We start from the raw sequence: 19,423 nt of genomic DNA on the forward strand, positions 1-19,423 counted from the left end.
GCCACCAACGGCTTCTGCTGCCATGTTCAATGTGCCATGTGGACGCACAGCCCTGGAGACGGCTGTGGTTTCCTTCTGCCTTGCTCCTGATACTGCCTTCTTGACCGCTTTTCCTCCACCACCTCCACTATCCCTAGTTCTTTCCATCCAAGTCATTTGCACCTCTCAAGTCCTAGGTCAAATGCCACTTTTCCCACAAAACTTTCCCTAATTCCTTTAACTGGAGCAAATTTTTGTCTGAAGTCCAATCATCTTCCATCTGTTCCTATCTTCAGTTCATACAAGCAAACATTTATAGAGTTCCTCTTATGTACAGGAATATCCTAGGTCTTGGACATTGGGGCAAAAATAGACATGACACGCCCCCTGTGTATCTTACAGTCTAATATTTACCACTTTCCAACTTGTGTTCTTTCTGTGCATCTTACTTTTCCTCCTAGACTGAAAATTTTGTAAGTACAGCATCCATGTTTCCATGTTCCATTTGCTTTTTTTTTTTTTTTTTTAAAGATCTTATTTATTCAAGTGAGAAAGAGAGCGCAAAAAGGGGGTCAGAGGGAGGAGCAGATGCCCCACTGAGCAGGGAGCCCAATGTGGGACTCAGTCCCAGGACTCCAGGATCATGACCTGAGCCGAAGGCAGACGCTCAACCAACTAGCCACCCAGGTGCCCATTCCATTCACTTCTTATGCCTCTTTCACACATAGTATCTAACAGAGTGTCTGTATGTGTTTATTATTCAATAAGTATTTGAATAAGTTAATAAAAGTATTAAATGTTCCTAGATGGCTGAATTTCAGGGTCATTACTCACTTCCCAAGTTCAAGAAATGGATTAACTCAAACTGAGAGTCTAACAACTTCTATGGATTCCCTGATTTAAAAATTATTCATTTATACTGTACTCAGAACAGATTTAAGTTAGAAGCTTTGGAATCAGAGAGAACTAGACATGAATTACAAGTCTGCTCTGTACCTGTTTACCTGTGTGAACTGGGGTGTGATGGGTCCAGGGGCATTACTTAACTGCTCTGGGCCTCAGCATCCTTATCCGAGGTTGGGTGAAGATTAAGTAATATAATAAAGGCAAGGCAACTAGCACAATCTCTGATATGTCAATATTGTCAATATGTCAACAAATTGAGGTTATTATTGCTATTTATCATGACTGCTTTCCTCTAAATCATAGCATATCAAAACTATTCCCCAGAGTTTGTTGGAAAACTGACTCAACAGTCTTTGCCAACATTCTTCTTCCTTGCCATCTTCCACTACAGACAACTGGGGATGGCCAAGTGACCCAGTTCTGACCAGAGAGAGATAAGCAGAAGCCTGCTAAGAATTTCCAGGAAAATACTTTCTTTCCCAATAACAGAGACAGATATGCCTGGGGACTGCCTGCCCCTTCATCCCTCTTGCTGCCTTAAATGTGGATACATTACTTGGAGCTGCAACAGCATCTTGAGATGACAAGGGAAAGACCAAAAGAACCAAGATGCTAACTCAGATGACATTGAGCAGCTGAGCCAATATCAGCAGTTATCTGACTCCAGAATCCTTGTTATGTGAGAAAAGTAAACCTATTTTTTTAAGCCAACATAAATTGACTTTTGTTACTTGCAGCCAAACACATCTAAAACCTAGTCAGCCTCCTAAAGCAGTTTAGGGTATATGTAAGAGAATATTATAAAAGGTAAATTAATAATAGTTATGTTCTCCAAAGAATCTTCAATGCATAAAAGTCAAATAATTTATCAAACTTTGTATAGGAGGGGTTCTACCTTGAAGTCTAAAAGGGATTCAAATTAAACTAAGCATCATCCTGAAACAATCCTGAGGGAAGAAGATACAAGAACCCATTAAGGAAATCTTGTCAAGGAAGATTTCCGTATGTTTATCACTCAGCTATGTCTCCTGCTCTAGTCTCTATTGGCTCTATCTAAATTGAGAACTGTGAGTGAAAATGGAAAGATCTGTATAATCATTTGGATTACCAGTCAGCAAATATTCAATCCCCTTTACCTCCGCCGTAGGTGGTAGATTTCCCTGCCTTTTGACTTTGGTCTTGGTCACGTGTCTTGCCTCAGTCAGTATGTTTGAGAACATAACAAAGCAGAAGTTTGAAATATGCTAGCATGATTGGGCTGGACTTTTTGCACATCTGCTTTTCATGGTGAACATGATTCAGGCAGCCACTGATCCAGAGAGAATGAGAATTTGAAACAGACCTGATCATATCTGCAGCTTGACATCAAACCTAGCCAAGCCCAACCAAGATCAGCCCAATCCCAGCCAAACTGCAGGCACATGAGAAGAAACAAATGAATATATGTATATAGCTATATGTCACTGAGTTTCAGAGTATGCAGCATTAGGATAAAAATAACCAAAAAAAAAAAAAATGTATCTCTAATAAAACTCTGTAAGAAACAGGTGCACAAGTCTCCCTGCTTTGGATCGCTCTAAAAAGTAGTTTTCAACTGGAAGGGATTTTGCCCTTAAGCAAACATTTGGCAACATCTAGAGACATTTTGGGTCCTCTTAAATTGGGGAGGGGTGTTACTGGCATCTGGTGGGCAGAGGCCAGGGATGCTGCTAAACATCCTACAATTCACAGGACAGCCCCCACAACAATGAGTTATCCCATCTAAAATGCCATTGGTGTCAAAGTTAAGGAACCTTGTCCTAATACAGTATGATACAAATAAGGATGAAATATCTTCTCCCATTTTGCCACATACCTCTGCTCGGCCATTTATGGCATTATTGATTGATTAACTAGGTTAATAAGTATTTACTGAGTGCCCACCACCATTCTATGTGCCAAAGATCCAGTGCTGAATTAAAAGAAAATATTCCTGTTCTCATGGGGTTTACATTCTAATAAAGGAGTGATGAACAGATAAATACAATGATTTTCAATTGGGGTGGGTAGTCAAAGGGTAATGTATGTAAGAGAATGACTACATGGAAAGTCATGTCTGAGAAAGTTGCAGTTTAACATAGCTGAATGATGGAAGACACCCAGTCATGCAGTGGTTTAGGAAAAGAACATTCTGGGCAGAGAAAGCAACAAACACCATGGCCATGAGACAGAAGCAAGTGTGCTGTATCAGCAAAGGCCAGTGTACCTGTGGCATAATGAGTAAGGCAGGAGATGAGGTCGAAAGACATTTGCAGGATCACATATGGTATTGCTGGCGTGGTACCAACTGTAGATTCCAATGAAATTTTTAGAGATGTCATGCAGAGGGGAATCTTGGTGTCTGGCAGGGACCGTATGCAGTGTGAGCAAATATTCATGAACATATGTGGGACACTTCTTGGTGCATGTGGAAAGCTGGAGTGGGGAGGGTGGGAACTTTACAGGGAAACAAAAAGAATAAGTTAACGAACAGATAGGGATGAGAGTAGGAGAATCCGAACTATTTTTGTTACTATATCCCATCAGCATCCACAGAAAGCTGATGGACCCTAATCAAACTCAGGGATACATCTGTAACTAGAGAAGAAAGCAAGCTATTAAACACTTTTTTTCCCATGCAAAATCTTGTGCTTTCTTGGAATGCTGCCTCTCTAGGTTCCTGCAGGCCCTTTGTTGTGAAGAGACCCTTAAAAGCAGCACTGCCTCCTCATTACTTCCTAATGATAATCCCACTATTGTTGACCCCAAATTTCCTCCTCTGGTGTTCTAGAGCATGGCAAAAGCTGTAAGAATTTAGGCTCTCTGAAGCAGAAGGCAGAGCCTTCTGAGTGCACAGGCCATCCCTGGATCATAACTGTCTTTTAATCATCTGTAAAATTCCTAAGGACAAGGATTATGTCTGTTTTGTTCGTAACTGTGTCCTCAGCTCCCAGCACTAATGTCTGGCACGTAGTAAGCACCCAATAAATATTAGGTGAATGAATAATGATTTATGAATAAAGTCTCACAGGCTTATAACAATTACAGAGATAACACAAAGCAAAATAAAAGAGCTGCACACATCTATTTTTTAAAAGGTCATTTTATAGATATAAACTTCCAAGAGAAAAGTAACTGTAATATCCATTCATACATCCAGTTCAAAAGAGCCATCCACTGTGCCAGACGCCAGACATAGAAAAAGAGGAAGATACAGACCTTTCTGGGAAGCAGAGGCCTACCGCATAGAGTGGAGAAAGAAACATCTACAGCATGGCTTACTGGTGAAGAGAGGGGGAAAAGGTCGAGAAAGCCCAGGAATACTTCCTAGAAGAGCTAAATCTAAGGTGGCTTTTTTTTTTAATCCTATCAAGTAGATCATTTAGAGTTCAATTTCACACCCAACTGCCTTTAATATATCTAGACCAGTGGTTCTCAACTGGGGGAGATTTTGCCTCCCAGGGACACTTGCTAATGTCTAGAAACATTCTGAGAGAATTAGGAAGTGCCCTGCAAATAAAAACATGAGTACAGCTGACCCGTGTACAACACAGGCGTTAGGACTGCCAATCCCTCATGCAGTCAAAAATCTATGTATAACTTTTGATTCCCCCAAAAGTTAACTACGATAGCCTATGGCTGACCAGAAACCTTATTGGTAACATAGTCAATTAACACATATTTTGTATGCTATATTATATACCATATTCTTACAATAAAGTAAGGCAGAGAAAAGAAAATGTTAGTTAACAAAGTCATAGGGAACAAATACATTTACAATATTGTACTGTATTTATTTTAAAAATCTGCATGTAGGGCGCCTGGGTGGCTCAGTCATTAAGCGTCTGCCTTTGGCTCAGGTCATGATCCCAGGGTCTTGGGACCGAGCCCCGCGTTGGGCTCCCTGCTCAGCGGGAAGCCTGCTTCTCCCTCTCCCACTCCCCCTGCTTGTGTTCCCTCTCTCACTGTGTCTCTGTCAAATAAATAAATCTTTAAAAAATAAATAAATAAAAATAAAAATCTGCATGTAAATGGACCTGCCAATATTGCTAAAGGGTCAATTGTGTATCACTTATCCAAGGTTTTTCTAATGCAATTAATATGATAATAGGAATCATTTAATAGCTTGACTCAACTGTAAGTCAATATAGTACGAATAGTAAAACAATTAGGGGTGCCTGGGTGGCTCAGTCAGTTGAGTGTCCAACTCTTGATTTTGGCTCAGGTCATGATCTCAGGGTCCTGGGACTGAGCCCCGTGTCAGCTCCTCGATCAGTGTGGAGTCTCCTTGAGGATGCTCCCCTCCCCATCTCTCCTCCCATTGCTTGCTCTAATAAAAATCTTCAATAATAAAAAAAAATTCAATTTTTGTGATGACCATCAATAAAATACTTAAGTCACATGTACAATTCAAATATTTATATTAATCAGTCATATTCTTAGCATTACACATCAAATGCAGGGTCTCAGGAACACACTGCCTCATTAGAATTCCAAATTGAAGAATGTCATACTTACAAAGAAATTTGGATTTTTTTTATAGGTTTTAGCTCTAGGATGGAAAAGGCTTAGCCCATTCCTTTTCAGTTTAAAATTAGTCATATGATCAGCATCCTTCAGCTGGATACGTTTGTTCCCTGTAGGAAGTTTATAACTAGTAAAAGGAATTTTATGCAGAATACAAATTGGGAGTATTACATGACAACCTCTTGAGGACACTGAGTTGTGCAAACAACATCACTTTATCTGACGTAGTAGCTTTGGATTGGTCTATGTGTTCACCCTAGGGTTGTCTCGAATTATAGATCAGGGACATCACTGTCATACCCCAGCTGCTGCAGAAAGCTACTGGAAGAAAAGGAGATTTATGAGTATTTTGGTTGTACTGAACCAAGGATACAAGAGCTATACAATTGGGAGCCTGGTGGCTCTAAATTGTAGGCATTATGCAAAAAGAAAATGCAGAGTTGGGTGTCAAGGGAGTCCTCCAGAAGCAATAGGACATCTTTGTAAAATCTCTAAAGAATAAATTTAACAGTTATTAAAGAACACCACCCTGTTGTTGCAGGCACTGAACTTTGTATTACAAGAAGAGATACAAGGGATTTTCAGGAAAACATCTGTCATTTAACAGTGATAGTGACCTCAGCACTTACAAGCAATCCAAATCCCAGTTGAGGAGAGTTATTTACCTCTGCGGTGGCTGAGTTTGGAGTTCTAACATTAGCAGGTTATTTAATATCCTGGTGAGGTGAGAACGTCTGATGCTGAAGGAAAAAGTTGTTTGGAATAACTATGATTAATTAGTTCTGTTATATGAGACATTCATGAATTATTTCCCTTTCATTACATTAAGTTACCAGTTTGTGATTTTGTTAATTTTGACCAAAGGCCTGTGCAAACCTTATGGAGAAGAGTAAATGTAATGTAATCTTTAAAACACATCATGAAAGATCAAGACATGTTAAAATGAATGTAAAAAAAAAAAACTAAATTTCTGTATTAATTTTACCAAGGACTTACCAAGTCAGTACTCCCATTTCTCTTTTATCTCTACTTAAAAAGAAACAAATACATGTGCATTGATATATTTAGGTAACAGTAAAAAAACTAAAATTTAAATGTTGAGAGCTAAGCATTCCAGACAGTGCTACATATTTAATTTTGGCAACAATAGCGCAAGGCAGGTAACATAACCTTCATTTTGTAGATAAGAAAATTGAGGCTTTTTTTCATTTAAATGTTTTTCCCAAGATGGACAGATGGACGGGACCAGAAAATGATACAGCGAGGGTAGGGGGTGGGGAACAGCAGGGAAGGCAGAGTTGTTGAATTCCAGGGCTAATATGTCATGTTACACTATGCTGCCACAAGAAATGACATTTTTGTGTCAGACACATGAATATTAAAATCCATCACTTGAAAGGGAAAGCATTAATACTGTAAGTTGATCATGAGCTCGCCCTATGCTCCTCGCCCATATATCCAATTGCTTACTTGACATCACCATTTCAGTGCCCCACAGGCAATGCCAACTTAACACACCCCCAAAATGATTTCTCGTCTTCCTCACCTACACCTGCTATTCCTGTTTCTCTTACCTCAAAGAACAGTGTCAACATCTACCCAGTTGCAAAGAAAAATGGATTAGAAAGAAATACACAAAAACTGTTAATGGTGCTATTACCTGGGTGATTGTACTCTAGGTGTTTATTTTATTCTTTATATTTCTCTGTATTTTCCAGATTCTTTTTAAACATTTACATTATAAACATGACACATGACTATGTCCTTATTATTTAAAAAAGAAAAAAACAGAAATAAGCAGTTAAGAAAAAAAAATTTTCACAATGCAACTTTCCTCCTCACAAGTAAACACTATGTATCGTTTCCAACTTCTCTTCTATGTAAATATATCACTTTTATTTTTGTGCATTTCTATACAAATACATAGTTTGGTGTTTATACATATATATCTCTTCCAAGTAAAACTCTAATACATATATTATAACTCCTTTTTTCTTCTGAACAATATGTCTTGGAGATTTTTCCACGTCAAAATATTTAGGTTCCCAGTTTCTCATTATTACAAATAATGCTGCAAAGTCCATTCTTCTATACTCTTGTTTCAGCATTTCTTAGACACACTCCCCCCATTTTATTATCCATCAGGCTGGAATGCATCTTAAAATTGATGGCATCTTACCATTGCTCTCAGCCAGGTGGTATTTGTTGTGTTAAAAACCTTTTTTGACACCTTCTGGTAAAAGTAAAGAAGTATTAGCCTCAATACATTTTAGATGAGGTGAAATAAGTAATCTTTGTATTCATGAACATTTCAGGCATTTGTGATCTCAAGCAAATGAATAGCTATTTATAGGCGGGATGGCTGGATCAAATAGTCTGTACATTTAAAATTTTGCTAGTTACTTCCAAATTGCCCTCCAAGTAAGGTGAAACAATTTATTCACCCATCAACCATGCAGAAGAGGGACTTTTTCACCAAAAGTGGCTATTATGTCTTTTTTTTTTTAAAGATTTTTATTTATTTGTCAGAGAGAGAGAGAGCACAAGCAGGGGGAGCAGCAGAGGGAGAGGGAGAAGCAGGCTCCTCATTGAGCAGGTAGCCCAATGTGGGACTCGATCCCAGGACCCTGGGATCATGACCTGAGCAGAAGGCAGATGCTTAATGACTGAGCCACCCAGGCGTCCCTATTATAAGTCTTTGAATGTTTGTTAACATAATGGTTGAAAAATGGAAGCTCTTTATTGACTTAATCTTTGGTCTCTTGTACTGCAAATATTCTTCCCTTTCACTACTCTCTTTCAACTTTGTTTAGAGTGTCTTTCACCCTGCAGTCATTTCTTTTATGTACCATATTTGTCAGTATTTTTCCCTATGTCTGCTGGAGCTTATATCTTACTGAGAAAACCCCAAAATTATAAATAAGCTTCTTACATTTTAATACTTGTGTAGGGGTTTTTACCTTTATCTCTTTAGTCCACCTGAAATTTACTTTTGTGCAAAGTATGACATAGGTAGGTCTTTTCCCAGTGTGACTCCTCTGTCTCCAAACCATTTTTAGGGTACTTTATATTTTATCCATGATTCAAAATTATACCTTCATCATATACTATATATTTAAATAATATTGACTCTTTCTTTAATGTTTCACTTATCTATTTACCTACTTATATTTGATATATTGTTCTACATTTCTAGTAAGAAATGTAAACTAAATTTTCATTGTTTTTTTTAAATTTGTTTTTATTTGCATATAAACTTCTGAATCAGTTTAAATGGCATACACTGCTATGTATATCCATTTTCCCCTTTCCTAAAATAGAACCCCTGCTTTTTAGCTGGAAAGATGTCCTATCGAATGAATACAATTCCCGCCTTCTTGGCAGGTGCATTCATGTGGCTGTTGTAAGCAATGGAAATAATGTACAAACACAGGTGCAATTTCTGGGACCTGTTCCTTCTGTGAAGGTGTGTTCTCTTCTTCCTCTCCACTGACAGAAACAGAGACAGGATGACTAGAGATTAGGGTTTTGAAGATGGCAGACCAATATAGAGTGAGCCTCAGTTTACAACACCTGGAAAGGCACCACCACCCTGGCATTGCCTACCTGAACTTTCATATGAAAGACTGCAATCTTAAGCCACTATTCTTTTTAACCTTCTCTTACAGACAACACTAATTCTAAGTAACAAAATCGTATTGTAACTAATTTATGAATTCATTTGAGGATAATTAACATCTGGACAATATTAAGTTTTTACAAACAGGAACAGAATGTTTACTATTCATTCAGGCATTGTATACCCTTTATTAAAATGTGTAGTTTTGGGGGCACCTGGGTGGCTCAGTCAGTTAAGTGTCTGCCTTTGGCTCAGGTCATGATCTCTGGGTCCTGGGATCAAGCCTTGCATCGGGCTTTCTGCTCAGCAGGGAGTCTGCTTCTCTCTCGCTCTCTGCCCCTCCACACCTCTTGTTCTCTCTCTAATAAAATCTTCTAAAAAAATGTGTGGTTTTCCTCATATGGATCTTGCACTTTTCCCATAAAGTTTATACCTAAATAATAGTTTAGATTTTTATTGCAAGTAAGATTTAAGTTAATTTCTAATTGGCCATACTAGTCTACAGAAAGCTACAGACTTTCGTATGTTGAACTATTAAACAAAAGTACCTTTTATTATTTCTAGTAGTTTTTCTTTTTTCTTGAGAAAGAGTGCACACAAGTGCGTGCATGCCCCATGGAGGGTTGGGGGGGATGGCAGGCAGAGGAAGAGGGAGAGAATCTTAAGCAGGTTCCATGTGCAGCACAGACCCCCCTGAAGCAGGGTTCCATCTCACAACCCTGAGATCATGACCTGAGCCAAAATCGAGAGTCAGGTGCTTAACCCACTGAGCCACCCAGGTGCCTCTATCTCCAATAGTTTTTCAATTAATTCTCTTAGAGTAACTATCTCCACATCACACTGCCTGAAATAATGGCTGTTCTCTCTCCTAATATTTCTATTTCTTGTCATTAAGTGATTCTATAGACAAGAGGCTTGTTTCTATCTCAAATGTGGATGTTTGCTGAAGGTTTCTGTTAGACATCCTCAGCCAAGTTAAACAGCTTTCTTTCTATTCCTAGCCTGATAAGATTTAAATCTGGATTGAGTGTTAAATTTTAGGAAATGTTTTTCCAGCATCTGTTGAGATTATCATGTGATTTTTTTTTAATTCATCTGCCTTTTTTTAATTACAGTAAAAGATTTCCTGATGTATTGAGTTACAATAAGATTATGCCCTATGCTCAGGATAAACCCCATTTTGTCATGACACATACTCTCTTGGATTTAACTTGCTAATGTTTTTTCAATAATTACATTTGTTCCTAAATGAGATGGGCCTATAGTTATCTTTGATGGGCAACATTATGGAATAAGCGTTCTGCTAGCCTCAGAGACCAAACTGAGAGGTATTTCAGATTTCTGTATAATCTGGAAGAGCTTAAATAAAATAGGAATTCTTCCTTAAATTTTCCTAAGTTGTTGTTTCATTTTAAATGTAAGCATTATAGGGACCATGTTTTCTTTTATATCTGACTAGATTTTATTAACCGATTGCTATCCACTTGTTAATTTCTAACTTATTGCATTGTGGTAACAGGGAGGAGCCTGTATGTAATTTCTTTGTGGCCTGCTTTTGGTCATTTTTCATGGTATTTGAAAAGAAATACTCTATAATTCTTAAAGTTTTTGCATTACATGGTTCAAAACCAGTGTCCTCAATTTTGAACTCTTCAGCCAATAATTTCTGATAAAGAGCTGTGTTCAAATACTTAGCTCGGATTGCAAATATGCCAGTTTCTCATCAAGTTTTTCATTATAATTTGATAACATGTTGTCGTGCAGTTTTGCGACAGTTAATTTCTGAATCCATGATCTTGATTTTCTAAAATGTCTCTATTGTGCCCTCTTACTTAAAACGACAGTTTAGGGGCACCTGCATGGCTCAGACGGTTAAGAGTCTGCCTTCGGCTCAGGTCATGATTGCAGGGTCCTGGGATCGAGCCCCACATCGGGAGCCTGCTTCTCCCTCTCCTGCTCCCCGTTTGTACTCCTGCTCTCGCTATCTCTCTGTCAAAAATAAAATAAAATCTTTTAAAAAAAATAAAATAAAACGACAGTTTAACTCAAGATAGAATTCTAAATTCAAAATAATTTTCCCACACTTTAAAAATAACAGTACTTTCTAGCATCCCAACGTACAGATGACAAATCTGAAACCAATGTGATTCTTTCCCCTTATAGGTAAATTGTTTTTCTTTAGAAATTTTGAGATTGTTTTCATTATCCTGGGATTACAGAAATGTTGTCAGGATATATTTTTTCTCCTTTTTCATTATTTTTACTCAGTACTTCAGACTTTTAGTATGTGGTCAGTCTTTCAAAAGAAAAAAACTTTTTTCCTATTGTCTATTTCTTTTCTTCACTTTTTCTGCTCTCAACTTCTGCCCCACCTATGCATACATACATATATTCACTGATTCAAAAATATTTACTGAGCATTTACAATGCACCCAGCACTGTGATAGATGTAGGACTTTCAAAGCTAAACTCTCTATACATATGGCTCCTAACCTCATGAAGTTTCATTTTAAATGGATGGTATTTACCTGGATCTTCTGTCTCAACTTTTCTCATAATTTCCATCTTCTGACCTTTCCTTACATGATTCTGGAAGTACCCCTCAGCTTAAAATTCTAGCTCAATAATTTGATTTTCAGCCATGTTTATTCAACTACTTGGCCTAAAATAATTTTTATTTTAGCAACTATTTTTTATTTCCGAGATATTTTTCTTATTACAGTTCGTGTTTTTTTAAAATTAGTGCAAAAACCTCTAAAATTCTTCGGAGATAATAATATAATGATATATAATACTATATCTAAGGATTACATATAAAAATACTTAGTATAATTACTGCTAATTATTATTACATAAAACACTGAATTTACCTTAGTATTTACTAAAATATTTTAAAGTTTAAAGGTTTTTGTTTTTGTTTAACCTGCATTATATCCCCAGGATTATTTCTGCTTGTTAAGTTTACTGTTTATCTTTTGTTTGTGGGTTTTTTTTGTTTTTTTGTTTTTTGTTTTTTAAAGATTTTATTTATTCATTTGAGAGAGAGAATGAGAGACAGCACAAGAGGGAAGAGGGTCAGAGGGAGAAGCAGACCCCCCGCTGAGCAGGGAGTCCGATGCGGGACTCGATCCCGGGACTCCAGGATCATGACCCGAGCCGAAGGCAGTCGCTTAACCAACTGAGCCACCCAGGCGCCCAAGTTTACTGTTTATCTTTCATGTTGCTCTCTTCCTTAAATGTTGCTACTGCATTGACTATTATGAGTAAATAAGAACTGAACCTAGGGGGTCAGCAAACTTTTTCTGTAAAGGGCCAGTTAATAAATATTTTAGGCTTTGGAAGACACATTAGGTATCTGTCACATTTTCTTTATTTTTGTTTTCTACAACCTTTAAAAATTTTAAATCCATATGAAAACAGGCAGTGGGAGGCTTGCAGCTGGTGATTTGCAAAACTATTAGATTTTTTGGTGTTGTTACCTGGGGTTTATTTTCTCAATTTGAGTGAAGTTCCCTGGCAGATTTTGATTACAAAGAACCTGGCATTTTAATTGTGTGAGGGAGGAGGGGGCTGGAATCAGTTGGAAAAATGGAAAATGGACAGTCACCAGGTTTTGCTGATTGCCTTTTTTCTAAATATGAGGAACCAAAGCCCCTTGTGGTATCCACAAAACACCTAAGGCATTACCATACTTTGATGGCTGCTATCTATATGCTCTGGGAGTCTACTACATCAGAAGTTTCACTCTAATTGGCAAACAGTAAGCTGTGTTATGGCTTTAAATTGGAGGAATATCACGGACCAAGATTCCCAAGCCAGGGACTAGCATAACTATTCAATCCTTCAATAACATGGCTTACCATACTAGAGCCACCCACTCTGACAGCTGCCTCTAAAAATGGAGGTGTGGGCATCTGGGTGGCTCAGTCGGTTAAGCATCCAAGTCTTGATTTTGGCTCAGGTCATGATCTCAGGGTTGAGATCCAGCCCCGCGTCAGGTTCCATGCCCAAGTTCCCTCTCTCCCTTTGCCCCTCCCCACCTCTACTCTCTCTCTCTCTTAAATAAACAAACAAACAAATAAATAAATAAGGAGGTGCTTCCTTAACTTTCATCTCTATGTGGACTGTGGCTCTCTGTTTCACCAAGATCTGATTCCTTGTTTTGTATCTTCTAGAAAAGCTTCACAGCAACCATGGTTATCTTTCTAGTGTAGTTATGAATTTATTTTTATTACTGTAATTATCATTGTACAGTTTCTGTAATTTTAATAGAACTTCAGAAGATAATGACTTGAACCCAGTATGTCATTTTGATCTGGATCTCTCCCCAAATTCATAATTTCTATTCATCTAATAACTAAGCTGCTTATAAGTTGTTCCCTTCTACACTCTCGGCCACCAAGAAGGCCATCTCTTATAACCAGCAACTCTGCCTCACCCCTACCTCAAACATAGTCTTTAAAAAATTTTTAAACACAAACTAGGAAAATCAGAAGGGGAAGGGAAATGCAGGAAGAGACCAGCATAACTGCTTCCAAGGAGGCCCAAATTGGTGGCAACAGGGAGTGAATTTCCCACACCCAACGGTCTACCCCCAGGCTTGCAGGTTCCCTGATTTTGTCTGCATAACAGAGAACCAGCCATCTGGGTAGGAACTACCAAATAAAATTACACTGTTAATTTAAATATGAACTGTAACTGTCACATGGACTAAAACACTTCTGCCTGCATGACTACTCCATTTTCTGTCCATCAGCAGAACTACCACGGATTCCAAATTGTAATCAAAAGTTTGTCATTAATGCCTCTGAAATGTATGCTCAAGAATGGTGAAAGTGGTAAGTTTTATGCTATGTGTATTAAAGTTTGTATTCACAGCAAGGACAACTTGGTAGGCAAAGTAAACGTCAAATAATATTAAGTCTGATAATAAGATAATCTGATACCAACTACTTCTAAATAAGAACAATCTTGCCAATAAAAAGAGAACTCTCAAACACATTTTAACATGCATTACCAACATTTACCCTTGTAGTTCTTTTTTCCTCTATGTCCATGACTTCTGGTATACAAATTGCTAAGAATTTTCACCCCATTCTTAGGATCAATGGTTTTTTAGATGTGTTACATAATACTATACCATTATAAAATATTACATTATAAAATATAAGTATATTTTATAATATGCTATAGTATAGTTGTATAAAATATAATAGCTAGATTTTTAACACAGATTATAATTAAATCTTAGCAACTCTAGGAACCATTCTGCCTCCTGAAGCATATCATAAATTCAAATGTTTACAGGCACCGGCAGTTAATATAAATATGTTAAAGACTGAGATACAAAGCTGGAGAAGCAGGCAAGGAACAGAATATACAGAACCACAGAGGCCATATCAAAAGAATCTGGATGTTACACAGACATGTATAAAAAGCCAATAAAGGATTTCAAGTAGGGGAATGATATGAAAGAGCTTGTTATATGGGAAAACTGTTAGTTCTATTATTAGAACTTCAACTTGTAAGAATTACATAACCTAATGGGAGTAAAAGAACAAAAACAAGAACAAGGTCCAGTTTTCTGACTCCCAGAAATTTGTAACAGGTCATTCCAATGCTTTTGTAAAACATTATGAGAATTCCCCAAACCTGTGCCTGTCGACTAAAGGGCAGAAGCCCCTGCTTTGATACAGGAGTTGTATGCACTAGAAAGTAGAGGCCACTGTAAGTGTTCTTGAAATGCAATCACTGACCACTACCATCAGAATCACCTGGGTATCTATGAAAATACATCATCTCCCAAGAATATGGTCTAGTAAATCTGGGGTACAGGGGCCCCAAATCCTTACTTTTACAAAAATTTAAGAACTACTGCTCTTATGTTTCCTTAGAAACACCTCGTCTTAACATTTAAGGTGACCTAAAGGATAAAGAGTCCAAAAAAAGCTGACAGGTATAGATTACAGAAAGTGCAAAGGTCTGGACATAGGGAAGAGCTTCATTTAAAAACTAACAGAAGGCCACCATGGCCAGTGAGAACAGCATGATATAAAGCAGGAATGCTAGGCCAGGCCTGATTACCATGAGTAAACGTACAGATACAAAAAGAAGCAGGAGACTAGTATTATCTTTATTATATTTTTAGAAGACTAGACTTCTGTGTGGAAAACTGAATCTAGCAGGGCAAAACTAGAAACAAGATTAGTTTATAAAGTATTTTAATAGTCCAGAAAAGAGATGATGGGGACTTGAACTGGGATTGGTAGCAGAAGACATGGAAGAGGGGGAAGATAAATTTTGGAAGTAGAAAACACAGACTTTCTGATAGACTGGAGGTGGGAGGTGAGAAAAAGGGAAGAATATAGGATGGTCCCTAGGCATCTGGCTTAAACAACTGTGTAAGCTGTAAATAAATTTCTTTGGTTATTAAAACCACATGTTTAGATTTTTAATAAACAAGTAATACTTGGATAACAGAAGCTGAAATGTTATTAAGGATATCATATAAATTCTTAGCACAAAAGTATTGAAAATATAAACTCAAAGGATCACAAAAATTAATCTGCCTGCAAATTAAACTGCCTATCTACAAATTATCTAATAGGATATACATAAATTTGAATTTCTGAAGTAAGTACAATAACAAAATACCTTTATTAATAATAATACCTTGCAAATAAGCTAGTCTGAATAAAGGTTTTTACATGTTTCCCACCAAAATTACTACTTAGATATTATCTCCTATTCTAAAACATTTATGGGGCACCTGGCTGGCTCACTCAGTGAAGTGTCAGACTCTTGATCTTGGGGTTTTGAGTTCGAGCCCCATGCTGGGTATAGAGATTACTTAAAATCTTTTTAAAAATCAAATAAATAAATAAAATGCTTACTTAGAAGTTGTTCTACAGATTCTTGTTACAGGATTCTTTCCAAAAGTTTCAAATCTCAAATTACTAGGGACATTTTTTTTTAAAAAACACCCTACTTAGTACCAAAAGAACCCACTAATTATAATCCAAAGGGATCTGTTCTCCTTTTACCTTACCCCTACATAAATGTTTTCAAATAAAGGAGAAACTAAATAAGTAAGTGAGAATCAAGACCGCTGATCAAGTCCTATTATCCTTAAAATTTTAACTCCTGAGCACAAAGGCTTTCTGAAGCCTATTTAAGTAAATACAGACTCTTATCTAGGATCCAAATTTCTCCAGTCTTCAACTAACCTCTTATTTGGCTCTAAATTCCTATAAGTGGATACAAAGGACTTAAAGCTTAAAGATAAGCAAATTAGCCCAAAACAATGAACCCATATTGGCCCCCAAAAATGTATTTTTAAAAGCTCTGTTGTATGCAAAAAGAGAAATTACCCGTGAAATGCTACAAATGCCTATACATTCATGTACTTAATGCTTTAAAATTACTTAATATTCCCGTACGTATACTCATCCATTCAATGCCTCAAAATTTTGGGAAGCTAGTTTATTTCACTGAGAGTCCCTCTCTCAAAAGAGGCCAGAGTGAAGATTCAAAGAAATAAGAGCACTACTTTTCAGTGACACAGACGGTCATTTGAAAATAGACTGTCAATCTCATCTTCTCTTTTTCAGTATGTAAGCCTATAAACTACAGAAGTTAAAAAAAAAAAAATTCGAGAGAGAAATACTTTTTTAGAAAAGTGATTGTTTCTTGGTTCTTCAGCTAAAAACAGAGATGACAAAAGAACAAACACAACTATAAAAAATTATTTGTATCCAAATGTATTTTCAAGAAGATTTCAAGAACTGACATAGGCATAAAGAAAAGGAAGGAACTGAAACAAGTATAAACAAGTCAGTTATAGACTGACCTCAACTTGAAATATGTTAAAAAATATTTTAGTAGTACTTTTAAAAAATGATTGAAGTAAATTTTTTCTTTAATTCAACTCTTCTCAATCATCTTGATATATCTGTGAGCTAAATTCCTACATTAAGGCAAAAATCTCATTTTAAATACTCATTTAATTAATGAATTCTGTTTCATTTAAAATTGCTAATCCAGGGAAAGAGTTTTTGTAAAAATCATTTTATTGCTACAAAGGGAAACATGGTCACAAAAAGCCTTTAAGCGTATCTTAACGCAAATTACTATTCAATGTCCAATGCCGTAAAAAAATACACAGTCAGAGCACAAAATACTTGCCCAATTTATCTCTTCCAGGGTAAGTATTCAAAACATTAACGCACACTTGAATATATACTCCCAACAGCAGCATTTAAGTTCAAATGATTAGAGTAAATATACTAACAATACACATCTGTTATCCTTAACACCAATAAAGTAATAAAAATTAAGCTTAAAAATTATACAAACAATTTATCTAATCTAAGTTTGGTAGCTATAAAAACTAAACTAAAATAGTCTTACCTTTATTTTATTAAACAAATGCCAAACATTTAGAAATTATATAAAACAAATCTGAATGTGTGGAATGCATGCAACATGGGTGTTAATTCTCATATTTTAAACTATTAAAATTCTTACCCTTTTCCATATTAGGAGAGAAATTTAAAGCTTCTTTTAAATCTGACTAATACCTTATATTTAATTTTCTTCAGGTTGGTCAACAGGGAAGTCAACAGGCTCTTCCTTTGCTTCTTCCTCTACTGCCTCTCCTTCTCCCACTGCCTCTCCTTCCCCCGCTGCCTCTCCTTCCCCCGCTGCCTCTCCTTCCCCCACTGCCTCTATGTCCCCTGCTTCCTCTGTGTCTCCTACTCCCTCTACTCCTCCTCCTTCTCCCACTTCCTCTGCTTCCTCCACTTCTTCTACTTCCTCTACTTCCCCCACTTCCTCCTCTTCTTCCTCTTCCTCCTCCTCCTCTTCTTCAATAGGTTCATCAATCTTTTCTTCCTCTTCCTCATCTCCTTCTATTTGTTGATCTTGAGAATGATCTTGAATTTCAAAAGGATTCTCACCCTAAAAAGCATGAGGAAAAATAGCTTTTAAAATCAGTACATTCATTTTTGTTATCAGTGAAATTTTTATTTGCTATAACATTAAAAATAAATATAATTTGAAGCTTTTTAACTCATGACAAATTCACTAAATAATTGTTCAGTACCTATTTCATACCAATGGGGGTATATAAATTACTAAAGTCACTACTTTATATCCCATAAACTGGAATGCTTAAAGGCTGCATTTTCCTAACTGAATTTCTAAAATCATATGTATATGACAAAAGCAAATATGGGTTTTGGTAGAAATTAAGTAGATAAAGCAAAGATTTATGTTCTACTAAATTACACCAGGACTCAAGGTACTACCGTGGTAGGATCTCTTTAAAACACTCAAATGAAAATCAAGTCTTTTTTAAAATTCAAATGAATGAAAATCAGGTACCTATTAGATACACCTTACTTTTACTTTAAAAAAGTAGATAAATCTTTAGTTCACTACGGGTGCCTGGGTGACTCAGTCAGTTAAGCGTCTGCCTTTGGCTCAGGTCATAATCTTGGGGTGCTGGGATCGAGCCCTGCATCAGGCTCCCTGATCAGCAGGGAGTGTGCTTCTCCCTCTCCCGCTGCCTCTGCCCCTGCTCGTGCTGTCTCTCTCTCAAATAAATAAATAAAATCTTAAAAAAAAAAAAAAAATCCGTAATTCACTAACATTCACAGATACAACTTTATTATTTTAATTTATATAAATACTTGAATTATGTGTCTGGATTAAGTCTCATAAACTAGACCATATCAGAAGGCTGTATTAATATAGTAAGAAATGAAGAGGCAATGAAGGTTATTAAACAGCAAAGTTAAGCCTGGTGCTATACTTCAAGACCCATCGGTAGGAATGAACAGGATGAACTGAAGTCATAAGAGAAGAAATACTAGTGAAGCGGTTACTCTACTAATCCAGGAAAGGAGTGTAAAAGATGTAGCGGCACCATTAACAGAATATGTAAATTAGGATGGCAAAAGTGGAAGAAGCAGATGTATGCTATATATAATTAGAATTTAAGATGTCTAAATGTCGGGGCGCCTGGGTGGCTCAGTCGTTAAGCGTCTGCCTTCGGCTCAGGTCATGATCCCGGGGTCCTGGGATTGAGCCCTGCATCGGGCTCCCTGCTCCGCGGGGTGCCTGCTTCTCCCTCTCCCACTCCCCCTGCTTGTGTTCCCTCTCTCGCTGTATCTCTCACTGTCAAATAAATAAAATCTTTAAAAAAAAAAAAAAAAAGATGTCTAAATGTCTAAGAGGCAGCTTTAAATTCACAACTCAAAAGAGAAGAGAGTTCAAAGTAAAGACATTGAGATTTGTGAATTGTTTGCACAGAGTGAATAGTGAGGCCAAGGAAATAAGTAGAATAAAAGGGCCAGGGAAGTAAGCAGAATA

General features: G+C 37.0%; 1 protein-coding gene across 6 annotated transcripts in view; it reads right to left on the reverse strand.

Annotated features, from left to right (window-relative positions):
• Window positions 1-16,031: 16,031 nt before the first annotated feature.
• The window catches only part of ZNF326 (zinc finger protein 326), a 36,466-nt gene continuing 33,074 nt past the window's right edge, over window positions 16,032-19,423 (reverse strand). For all 6 annotated transcript variants that reach the window (XM_035018079.1, XM_035018074.1, XM_035018077.1 and 3 more), the window contains one exon: window positions 16,032-18,007. In XM_035018079.1, the coding sequence (XP_034873970.1) occupies window positions 17,636-18,007 (372 nt within the window). In that variant the 3' untranslated portion in view covers window positions 16,032-17,635. The remainder of the gene's footprint in view (window positions 18,008-19,423) is intronic.

This window comes from Mirounga leonina, unplaced genomic scaffold, assembly GCF_011800145.1.
Source record: "Mirounga leonina isolate KUSES-001 unplaced genomic scaffold, KU_Mleo_1.0 Mir_173, whole genome shotgun sequence".
Lineage (NCBI taxonomy): Eukaryota > Metazoa > Chordata > Mammalia > Carnivora > Phocidae > Mirounga > Mirounga leonina.